At 42.9% G+C, this 12,355-nt stretch overlaps 1 protein-coding gene and 1 long non-coding RNA gene across 2 annotated transcripts in view; one reads left to right on the forward strand and one right to left on the reverse strand.

The window, feature by feature from the left end:
• Positions 1–9,474, reverse strand: part of PLBD1 (phospholipase B domain containing 1) — a 68,990-nt gene extending 59,516 nt beyond the window's left edge. Inside the window, exon 1 of the mRNA XM_024733369.1 lies at positions 8,914–9,474. Within this exon, the coding sequence (XP_024589137.1) occupies positions 8,914–9,016 (103 nt within the window). The 5' untranslated portion in view covers positions 9,017–9,474. The remainder of the gene's footprint in view (positions 1–8,913) is intronic.
• Positions 9,403–12,355, forward strand: part of LOC112391855 (uncharacterized) — a 48,522-nt gene continuing 45,569 nt past the window's right edge. Inside the window, exon 1 of the long non-coding RNA XR_003001574.1 lies at positions 9,403–9,523. This is a non-coding gene — a long non-coding RNA (uncharacterized LOC112391855). The remainder of the gene's footprint in view (positions 9,524–12,355) is intronic.

The following is a 12,355-nucleotide window of genomic DNA, read 5'->3' on the forward strand; positions in this document are numbered from 1 at the left end:
TTTATTTTTTTTTAATTTTTTTTTTTTTTTTTTTTTTTTTTTTTTAATTTATTTAGTCTATTTATTTTGGCTGCTTTTGTTCTTTGTTGTGGTGCACGGGCTTCTCATTGTGGTAGCTTCTCTTGTTGTAGAGCACGGGCTTTAGTAGTTGTAGCTCGCGGGGTTGGTTGCCCCGCGGCATGTGGGATCTTCCCGGATCAGGGCTCGAACCACTGTTCCCTGCATTGGTAGGCAGATTCCTAACCACTGCGCCACCAGGGAAGCCCTGTATACATTCTTATAAGCACCCTAGTATAGAGCTTGGATTGGTTCAAGATGGTGGAGTAGAAGGGCATGCACTCACCCCTTCGTGCAAGAGCACCGGAATCACAACTAACTTCTGAACAACATCAACAGTAAGTCGTTGGAACCAACCAAAAAAGATACCCACATCCAGAGACAAAGGAGAAGCCACAGTGAGAGACTCCACTCTTGGAGGGCACACACAAAGGCCTGTATGCATTTGCACCCAGGAGAAAGGAGCAGTGACCCCATAGGAGACTGAACCAGACCTACCTGCTAATGTTGGAGGGTCTTCTGTGAGGGGGTTGGGGGGGGGACGGCTGTGGCTCACCACAGGGACAAGGACACTGGCACTGACAACAGCACTTCTTGGAAATACTCATTGGCATGAGCCCTCCCGGAGGCTGCCACACCAAACAGCCTGTAGGCCCCAGTGCTGGGTTGCCTCAGGCCAAACAACCAAGAGGGAAGGAACACAGCCACATCCATCAACAGACAAGTGGACTAAAGTTTTACTGAGCACATCCCTGCCCACAAGAGCAAGACCCCATAAGGTTAACAGCTGATCTTTCAGCAGAAACACTGCAAGCCAGAAGGGAGTGACAGGACATATTTAAAATGATGAAAGGGAAAAACCTACAATCAAGATTACTCTACCCAGCAAGGATCTCATTTAGATTCAACAGAGAAATTAAAACCTTTACAGACAAGCAAAAGCTAAGAGAATTTAGCATCACCAAACCAGCTTTACAACAAATTCTAAAGGAACTGCTCTAGGCAGGAAAACAAGACAAGGAAAAGACCTACAATAACAAACCCAAAACAATTAAGAAAATGGTAATTGGAACATACATATCGATAATTACCTTAAATATAAATGGATTAAATGCTCCAACCAAAAGACACAGACTGGCTGAATGGATACAAAAACAAGACCCATATATATGCTGTCTACAAGAGACCCACTTCAGACCTAGGGACACAGAGACTGAAAGTGGGGATGGAAAAAGATATTCCATGCAAATGGAAATCAAAAGAAAGCTGGAGTAGCAATTCCCATATCAGACAAAATAGACTTTAAAATAAAGACTATTACAAGAGACAAAAAAGGACACTATGTAATGATCAAGGGATCGATCCAAGAAGAAGATATAACAATTGTAAATACATATGCACCCAACATAGGAGCACCTCAATATATAAGGCAAATACTAAGAGCCATAAAGGGAGAAATCGACAGTAACACAGTAATAGTTGGGGACTTTAACACCCCACCTTCCTCAATGGACAGATCGTCCAGACAGAAAATAAATAAGGAAATATAAGCTTTAAATAACACATTAGACCAGATGGACCTTAATTGATATTTATAGAGCATTCCAACCAAAAGCAGCAGGATACACATTCTTCTCAAGTGCATACAGAACATTCTCCAGGATTGACATGCTGGGCCACAAAGAGAGCCTTGGTAAATATAAGAAATTTGAGATCATATCAAGCATGTTTTCCAACCACAACACTATGAGATTAGAAATAAACTACAAGAAAAAAAGAAACTGTAAAAAACACAAACACATGGAGGCTAAACAATATGTTACTAAACAACCAATGGATCACTGAAGAAGTCAAGGAGGAAATCAAAAAGTACCTAGAGACAAATGAAAATGAAAGCACAATGACCCAAAACCTAAGGGATGTGGCAAAAGCAGTTATAAGAGGGAAGTTTACAGCAATGCAATCTTACTTCAGGAAACAAGAAAAATCTCAAACAACATAATCTTACACCTAAAGCAACTAGAGAAGAACAAACAAAACTTAAAGTTAGTAGAAGGAAAGAAATCATAAAGACCAGAGCAGAAATAAATGAAATAGAGACGAGCAAAGATCAATGAAACTAAAAGCTGGTTCTTTGAAAAGATAAGCAAAACTGATAAACCTTTAGTAAACTCATTAAGAAAAAAAGGGAGAGGACTCAAATCAATAAAATTAGAAGTGAAAAAGGAGAAGTTACTACTGATACCACAGAAATACAAAGGATCATAAGAAACTACAACAAGCAACTGTATGCCAATGAAATGGACAACCTGGAAGAAATGGACAAATTCTTAGATGGTACTGGCACAAAAATAGACATATAGACCAAGACTGAACCAGGAAGAAGTAGAAAATATGAACAGGCCAATCACAAGCACTGAAATTGAAACTGTGATTAAAAACTCCCAAGAAACAAGTCAAGATCCTGATGGCTTCACAGGCGATTTCTATCAAACATTTAGAGAAGAGCTAACACCTATCCTTCTGAAACTGTTCTGAAAAATGGCAGAGAAAGGAAAATTCCCAAACTCATTCTATGAAGCCACCATCACCCTGATACCAAAATCAGACAAAGATATCATAAAAAAAGAAAATTACAGGCCAATATCACTGATGAACATAGATGCAAATATCCTCAACAAAATACTAGCAATTCGAATGCACAATTCATTAAAAGGATCACACACCGCAATCAAGTGGGATTTATTCCAGGGAATGCAAGAATTTTTCAGTATCTGCAAATCAATCAGTGTGATATACCACATTAACAAATTGAAGAAAAACCATATGATCATCTCAATAGATGCAGAAAAAGCTTTTGATAAAAATTCAATATCCATTTACAATAAAAACTCTCTGGAAAGTGGGCATAGAGGGAACCTACCTCAACATAATAAGGCCATATATGACAAACCCATAGCTAACATCATACTCAACAGTGTAAAGCTGAAAGCATTTCCTCTAAGATTGGGAACAAGACAAGGATGTCCACTCTCACCACTTTTATTCAACATAATTTTGGAAGTCCTAGCCACAGCAATCAGAGAAGAAAAAGAAATAAAAGGAATCCAAATTGGAAAAGACGTTAAACTGTCACTGTTTGCAGATGACATGACACTAGGCATAGAAAATCCTAAAGACACTACCAGAAAACTACTAGAGTTCATCAATGAATTTGGTAAAGCTGTAGGTTACAAAATTAATACACAGGAATCTGATGCATTTCTATACACTAACAATGAAAGATCAGAAAGACAAATTCAAGAAACAATCCTGGGCTTCCCTGGTGGTGCAGTGGTTGAGAGTCCGCCTGCCAATGCAGGGGACACGGGTTCGTGCCCCGGTCCGGGAAGATCCCACATGCTGCAGAGTGGCTAGGCCCGTGAGCCATGGCCGCTGAGCCTGCACGTCCGGAGCCTGTGCTCTGCAACGGAAGAGGCCACAACAGTGAGAGGCCCACGTACCACCAAAAAAAAAAAGAAACAATCCCATTTACCATCACATCAAAAAGAATAAAATACCTAGGAATAAACCTGCCTAAGGAGGCTAAAGACCTGTACTCTGAAAACTATAAGACGCTGATAAAAGAAATTGAAGACAACACCAACAGATGGAAAGATATACCGTGTTCTTGGATTGGAAGAATCAATATTGTCCAGATGACTATACTACCCAAGACAATCTACAGATTTATTGCAATCCCTATCAAATTACCAATGGCATTTTTCACAGAACTAGAACAAAATATCTTAAAATTTGTATGGAGACTCAGAAGACCCCGAATAGCCAAAACAATCTTGAGAAAGAAAAACGGAGCTGGAGGAATCAGGCTCCCTCACTTCAGACTACACTACAAAGTTATAGTCATCAAAACAATATGGTACTGGCACAAAAACAGACATATAGACCAATGGAGCAGGATAGAAAGCCCAGAAATAAACCTATGCATCTATGGTCAATTAATCTATGACAAAGGAGGCAAGACTATACAGTGGTGGAAAGACAGTCTCTTCAACAAATGGTGCTGGGAAAACTGGACAGCTACATGTAAAAAAATAAAATCAGATCATTCTTTAACACCATACAAAAAAATAAGCTCAAAATGGATTAAAGACCTAAATGTGAGACCAAACACTATAAAACTCCTAGAGGAAAACATAGGCAGAATACTCTCTGACATATCTTTTTCGATCCATCTCCCAGAGTAATGGGAATAAAAACAAGAATAAACAAATGAGACCTAATTAAACTCAAAAGCTTTTGCACAGCAAAGAAAACCATAAACACAATGAAAAGACAACCCACAGAATGGGAGAAAATATTTGCAAATGATGTGACCAACAAGGGATTAGTCTCCAAAATATACAAACAGCTCATGTGGCTTAATATCATCAAAACAAACAACCCAATCAAAAAATGGGCAGAAGACCTAAATAGACATTTCTCCAAAGAAGACATACAGATGGCCAAGAGGCACATGAAAAGATGTTCAACATCGCGAAGTTTTAGAGAAATGCAAATCAAAACTACAGTGAGATATCACCTCACACCAGTCAAAATGGCTATTTTCAAAAAGTCCACAAAAAATAAATGCTGGAGAGGGTGTGGAGAGAAGGGAACCCTCCTGCACTGTTGGTGGGAATGTAAATTGGTAGAGCCGCTATGGAGGTTTCTTAAAAAACTAAAAATAGAGCTACCATATGACCCTGCAATCCCACTCCTGGGCATATATCCAGAGAAAAACATGGTTCGAAAGTATACACACACCCCAATGTTCATTGCAGCACTGTTTACAATAGCCAAGACATGGAAGCAACCTAAATGTCCATCAACAGAGGAATGGATAAAGAAGATGTGGTACATATATACAATGGAATATTACTCAGCCATTAAAAAGAATAAAATAATGCCATTTGCAGCAACATGGACGGACCTAGAGATTGTCTTACTGAGTGAACTAAGTCACAGAGAGAAAGAGAAACATTGTATGATATCGCTTATATGCGGAATGTAAAAAGAAATGATACAAATGAACTTATTTACAGAACAGAATCAGTCTTAGAGAATGAAGTTATGGTTACCAGGGGCTAAGGGTGGAGGGAAGGGATAGTGAGGGTGTTTGGGATTGACATATACACACAGCTATATTTAAAACCAGTAACCAGCCAGGATCTACCGTATAGCACAGGGAACTCTGCTCAGTGTTATGTGGCAGCCTGGATGGGGGGGTAGTTAGGGGGAGAGTGGATACGTGTATGTCTGAGTCACTTTGCTGTGCACCTGAAACTATCACAACATTGTTAATCAGCTATACTCCAATATAAAATAAAAAGTTCAAAAAAAAAGATACCACATTAAAAAAAACTAGTATAGAAAGAGCACAAGAAAATGTTTGAGTTCACACAGAGCACTGTCTTCTTTTGGGTCTAAAACACTAAGACAATGGGAATGAGCTGTAGGAAGACTTAGTGAGTCTCAGAAAGACAGAAAAGCGTTGAGAAATTCTAAAGCAGCCACGGTTAATAAAAATTGCACTGTGGCAAAAATAATCAAGATGATTTCAGACAGTTATAACCCAGGAAAGTGTTTTCTGAAACAGCTGCTTAATGTGCTGGTACGGACCCCAATGTTAGGCCATGATTAAGAAAAAATTCTGTTTTTATAACAATCTTTTTGCAATCCTTTTGCCTTATCAAGAGATCCACGATGCCTTTTCAGAGAAAAGCAATTCCAATAGCTGGTCAATTTTATAGCCCCTACTACGTGCCAGGCACTGTTCCTCACAACAAACTTATGATATAGATATTATTATAATACCCGTTTTACAGATGAGGAAATTGAGGCATGGAGAGGTTAGATAACTGACTGAAGGTCATGTGGTTAGTAAGTATTGAAGCCAGGATTCAAACATAGGCAGTCTGGCTCTACAGCTTCTGTTTTGGAATTCCATCATATCTCTCTAATACTTGACTTCCAAGAATGAAGACCTGCCATAGAAAGAGTGAACATATGGAGCAACTTCCTCAGGGAATCTGGAAATAAGAAAGTTCTCAGAGACAAAGGATCAATTGAGATTGGCCTCAGCCACAGGTCTGCTACATCAGTTAAGGAGACTGAACAACTCCCAGGACTGTAAACTCCTCGACAGCCACATAAAGGGATTAGCCTCTTTAGAGAGGCAATCTGTTAGTCTCACGTGGCACTGGTGAGTCATGGGAGAGTGGAAAAGGAGTTGATGACCAGGTTTTTGGGCAAGCAGTGTCTGGTAAGCAGGACCCATGGGCTGACTGAAGTGTCCAGTCCTAGTGAGATGCAGATGAATCAGGTCCCCAGCCTAAGAATCCCTGATATTTTATCCTGTGTAGTTTGATTGCAGTGAGGATGTGCCTGGAGCAGGCTACACAAATAACCAGTCTGATAAAAATGAACAACAATCAGTATTTTGATGAATAGACGTGTGTTTATCAGGACAAATCAGCTTCCTTGTATCTGATCAGCTCTGGAGAACTGGAAAGAATGAATTTCTGGAGTCTAGCCCTGCAAGTCCCAGGGCCAGATCTGGAACCAGTTTTACAAGGCACATGCCACCTTACGAGTCTCTTGGCAACCAACCCACCTCTTTCCCTGGTGACAACCTGACTGCACTATACATACGACTTAGAAAAACTGGTAATTCCCTGGTGGTCCAATGGTTAGAACTCCGAGCTTTCACTGCCAAGGGCTCGAGTTCAATCCCTGGTAGGAGCTGCAAGCTATGTAGCAAAAAAAAAAAAAGAAAAGAAAAGAAAAGAAAAATTATACAAGACATCCTAAAAACACATGTGGGGCTTGAAAGTCTGGAAAGATAAAGGCAATGCGATTATATGTCTGAAGTCTTTAATAGTTTGAAATATATGGCTAGGATGAATTGGTAGTTGTTTGCCGATTTCTAGAATAATGAAACTACAATGTAACTTTCAAAAATTAAGGAAGTTGGTTTTGGATAAAGAGGTGTATGTTAGCAGATATAAAATTCATTCCAGGGGGTTGAAAATACAATCCCGTTAGTGTTTATTGGGCACTCGTTAAATGCTGAGTACTGAGCTGGGCATTTCAGAGAGAACATGGAAGGCAAGGGGTAGCAAAGGCCCCATTTTCTGCCCAAAAGTTGTTGGCAGTCCAGCAGTTGAGGGTAAGACAAAGACCCCAAAAGCTGCACTAGAAAACAGGTTAATATGGGTGGAACAAAGGAAACAGAGATCGCATCTTTTGAGACAGTCGGGGTGGGCATCACCAGTCATTCCTCAATGCCATGATAAGACGTCTTTCTGGATTGCTGGGCACAGTGCCATCAGGATCAGTTGCAGCAGAAGTGCCCTCACTCTTTGCCTTGACTCCCTCCACCTGGCATGGCTTCAGCTTCTTATTTGGGGAACTCAGTTTAAGAAGCTGTTTCTTGTCTGCTGATATTTTCTTGAATAAACGGTGCCCCATCTTCAGAAAAACAAGGTCTCCACCTCACTCCTCAGGCTGCCCCTCACAGCTACAGAAACATTTAAAACAATCCCAATAATCCAAAAGAAGAACAGAAAAGGGAGAGAAGATTCCGCCAGCACTCCAGACACACAAGCCATTTCCAGGGCGCTCCCTAGCCTGTCCCAGGTGTGTCCTAATGAGTAGTCTCAATGGGCTAAGGGGTGGCACGGGGACTCCACCACTTCCAGAATGTGCAGGAGCCTGGGATTGGTCACTTCTGAGCTCAGAAGCCCAGGCAGCTTCAAAGACTGGAAATATTTAAGAATGATAAGTGGGCAAGTTGCGAAAGCAAAGGCCTTGAAATCTGGACTGCACACACTTGCTGAAGGAAGGTGGAGGAACAAGAACCAGTAGGTGCTTTTAGGAAGGGGTTGCTCTCCCAAACCCCACCCTAGTCTTTCAGAAGGTCAGCACAGAAAAGGGATTAGGAAATAAAATGAAATGAATCCTCTCTTAATATTACTTTCCAAGTCTTTCAGGTTTTTTTTTTAACTTAATGTTGGTTTTACTCATTGGGAATGAAAGTGACAAAGCCCAAACTTTTTTTTTTTTTAGGCAAAGGGTCAGTGTCAATACCCGTAGGAATAAAACAGTTTTAAAACCTGTTTTACTAAGAGGGGAGTAGTCAAGTAAATGGCCTTTTGCCTTTCAGCTCTGCCTTCATTGGCTGTGTATCTTTATGCAAATTACTGAAATCTCTCAGTCTCAAACTTTCTCATCTGTATCATGGGGATAATAAGCCTACTTAGGATTGTAGTGAGCATTATATGAAAGAACACACATCCTTCCGCACGCTGCCTGGCACATATCAAACTTGACAATACCAGGCTGCACTTCTCATCATTTTAAACCAAAGTCATTGTCAATTAAGGCAAAAAAAAAAAAAAAAAAAAAAGAGCCTTCTTACTGGGATCATACCTCTCTATGGTGCGAATAAATATATTCAGACGTCCTTTGGCTGACGCTTTTAGGACCAGCCAAGGCTCAGCAAAGCCAAGAGTCGTGCAGGAGCGAACCGATTTGTCTGCCAGGAATTCTGGCCAGCGCTTCTTAAATTCGCAGAAGCACACACCCTATGCCCTCGTCTGGGGCCATCCCCGAGCTCCAGCAGGGCTGGAGCAACCGCGGCAGAAGCGCGTTCCTTGGCGTCCACCCAGGAGCCAGACGGACACACCCGCGGGAAGTAAACTTGACCCGACTCTGGAACTCACCGAGCGGCGCGGGCTCAGCGTGGAGCGCGTGGGCGTCCAGGGACCCTCCCGGCGCCCCCCGCCCGGGCTGCCCGCGGGGCGCGCTGCTCACCTGCCAGGCCCGACGGCACCACGGCGGCCAGAAGCAGCAGCAGCAGCAGCAGGGCCGGCGGCGAGAGCAGCCCGAGGCTCCCGTCCGGGCTGCGGCGGGACATCGCTCGGCGGCCGCGATCTCCGCTCGGCTGGACCAGGCGGCTGTTAGCAGAGCGGTTCTGCTGCCGGTGGTGGGGCGGAGCGATGCAGAGGTTGGAGCGTCCTTAACTTTCCTCTCTCGTGAGCCCGGCCTGTTTGGGGCTTTTAGAGGCGAGGAAGGCTCACGTGGCCTTGAGGACAACCTTCGCCCTGCGGGGCCCCAGTCGGGGAAGGGCGGGACCTTTCTGACCCTCTAGCGCCCTGTGGGCAGGGCTGAGACAGTTCACCTGCTAAACTTCTGGGGCCTGCCGAGGCTACGTGCTGCTTTCCCCTCACTCGTCGGGCGGTTTGGCGGTCCTGGGCTGGAACAAATCAGTTCATGTCCACACGGCTAGCCTCTAGGGCCGACCACTCGTCTGCAGCAGCTGGGAGGAGACCCCCTGGCCGTGGAGAAATGCATACCCCTGCCTACACGCAGCTCCGATTCTTCGCCATTCTGGAGAGGTCTTCACTGGTCCTTCTAACTCCAGGTTAGTGCCCTTCCATCTCAGGCTGTTTAACCTAAATCCGTTGACTGTTGCTCAAGACTTTGGATCGTTTGCTTTTCTCTTCATTGGCTGGATCCACCACTGGCGAGTGATTCAGACGGGTCTGAAACCAGATATATCTCCAAACCCCCTGTGAAGTCCCCATTTCTGTGCAGGATCAGTTGAAAGAGACATTGTGAAGTCGGCAGAGGGTGCCCTGGGTGACATTGAGAAGGAGGCAAAAGGCATTTTATTTATTCAGTAAGCATCTGTTGAGCCCCCTTTTGTGTCAGGTACCAGTGATATAAAGACCATTAACAGCATGTCTATGACAGGCAAGTAGGGATAAAACTGTATAAATAAACAGGTACTGGAAGCTGACGTTATCGCCGCAATAGAGCTCTGCTTAAGGGTCTGTGAGGGAACCCAGCTGGGGGCCTAGACACCCCCTTCTTCTCCATCTTTCTTCCAAGCTTAACTGAAGTGTTAATGGGAAGGGAGGAAAAGAGGCACATTTCCTAGAAGGGGAAACACATTTGTAATCGCTAGAAAAGATACAGAACAATTACATCAACTCTCTGTGCAAAATGATAAACACGAGTCCTAAGTCATAATTTTGTTTGGTGACAACACCTATCACAGCACTTGGATGATAATATCATGTAATGAATAGACATGAATGAAGGAATTGAGGACACTGTAAAAATTGCAATGTCCATTTTTCTTCAAGTTAGAAAATAACAGTGAAGGAAAATGATGTACATTTTGATTGTGCCATGTCGAGAAGAGAGCTACAATGGGACATTCAAGGAAGTCAGAAAGAGGAAAACCAATATCGTATATTAACGCATACATGTGGAATCTAGAAAAACGCAAGGCAGAAATAGAGACACAGTTGTAGAGAACAAACATATGGACACCAAGGGAGGGAAAGCGGAGTGGTGGTGGTGGGATGAACTGGGAGATTGGGATTGACATATACACACTAATATGTATAAAATAGATAATTAAAAAAATGTAAAAAGGAAGTTGTGCCACCCCAAATATTTTAGTCATGCTACCCTCCACCACCCTCCTTCACCTTATAACCCTTCCAATCCAAGAAGCAAGTGGTTGGATGCGATCATGTGTAAGATGCCTGATGCGAACTACGAGAGACACTCATTCATCTATTATTTAGTCATCAAATACTTGCCGAATTCCACATTCCAGGCACAGAACAGTAAACAGGACAAAGTCCCTGCCCTCACAGAGCTTGCGTTCTAGTGCGGGAAGCAAGTTATACATGTAAACAAATTAAGTGGATCAGGGTTTATCAGCCTCAGTGCCGTGACATTTTGGACCACGCAATTCTTTGGTGTGGGTGTGGTCCTACACATCCTCTGGTCTTTATGCACTGGAACCTCCCTCTAAGTTGTGACTGTCAGAAACGTCTTCAGTCATTGCCACACGTTCCCCTAGGGAGCAAAGTTGCCCTCAGTTGAGAATCACTGAATTCGAGGATGATAAATCTTGCCTTCTTTAAATTGTCAGTTTACATATCCAGGAGGGAGATGAGCAGCTAAACTCAGCAAAGCTGAGGGGAGGGGGACCAAAGAAGACGTTGACTGTGCAATGTTTTTATCACTTCTGTAGCAGATAGACACGTGCGGTTTGGGCTACTTACCACTCATTACCCAGTTCCTATTACCAATTTTTCATGAATCTGGACCCTATTGGTTTTGGAGTTTCAGTGAACAAAGGAGGAGATATGTTTCCACCAAGAGATACAATAACTGTTTCACTGAATTGGAATTTTAAATTTCTGCCTGGCCTTTATTGGGCTGCTGTGAAAGAAACAGGCAAGAATAGGATTGTAGTGTTGATCAGAGTGAGTGAGTCTGACAATTGAATGAATATAGCATTGCTACTCAGCAGGAGGGGGCAGTAGAAGGAGCTCAGGAGAGTCCCTTGTATCACCATGTCCTCCTGAAAAGGTTAACTAGAGTGCTGTCACCTCTCCTAGGCCGCCCCTCCAGTGACTCAGGCCCCTCACTCCGATGGGCAAAGAACGCCAACCAGCTGGGATGCTGGCCCAAAGCAAAGGGAACAGGAAAAGAGAAGTCATGAATAACTACAGCTGGGGGACCAGTTGTAGAAACAGAGACAGTGGCCTCTGTCTATGTTTCTTCCCTTGCTGTAACATATATGTGGTGGATTCAAAATTTTACAGTTCCAGAATAAAATGTACATCATGTAAATTTGGTTTTTTTCCAAAAGGTATGATTAGCTTAGCATTCAAACACTTATCCATTGACGGTAGAAATTTGAGAATACCAAACTTAAGGTTACTCAGTCTCATTTGGGCTAAATTCTAAGCAAACTTCACCTCCTCCTTATTCTTTCCCCCTTTCCTGAGGCTGATCGTCATTTCAGGGGCTTATGTGTTGACTGGGCATTGAATAGGAGGCATCTATTCTGTGAGCCATCTTCTTGGCTTGGTGGCCTCCAGTGAGATGAAGTTCATCTCTTCCGTCCTCCTTGTGGTACAACAGTGGCAGGAATCCACTGTTGACATCTGAGGCTCTTGGCCTCAGGTCTGGATCCCTATGTGCTCTGTGTATTAGTTAGGTAATGACAAACTCCCCAAGTTCAATGGATTAATGCAACCAAAATGTATTTCTGACTCATATTCCAGACCAGTGTGGGAGTTGCTTAGTTGCTGGCTTTCTTTCATGTAGAAATGTAAGAATCCAGTGTCCTTTCACCTGTGGTTCCACCATTCTCTAAGGCAGATGTTCTAATCTTTCCTCGCTCATATAGTGCCCCGAGCGTCTCAATAATACATTCTTGGGG

Source organism: Neophocaena asiaeorientalis, unplaced genomic scaffold (assembly GCF_003031525.2).
Source record: "Neophocaena asiaeorientalis asiaeorientalis breed wild unplaced genomic scaffold, Neophocaena_asiaeorientalis_V1.1 scaffold150, whole genome shotgun sequence".
In the NCBI taxonomy this organism is placed as follows: Eukaryota; Metazoa; Chordata; class Mammalia; order Artiodactyla; family Phocoenidae; genus Neophocaena; species Neophocaena asiaeorientalis.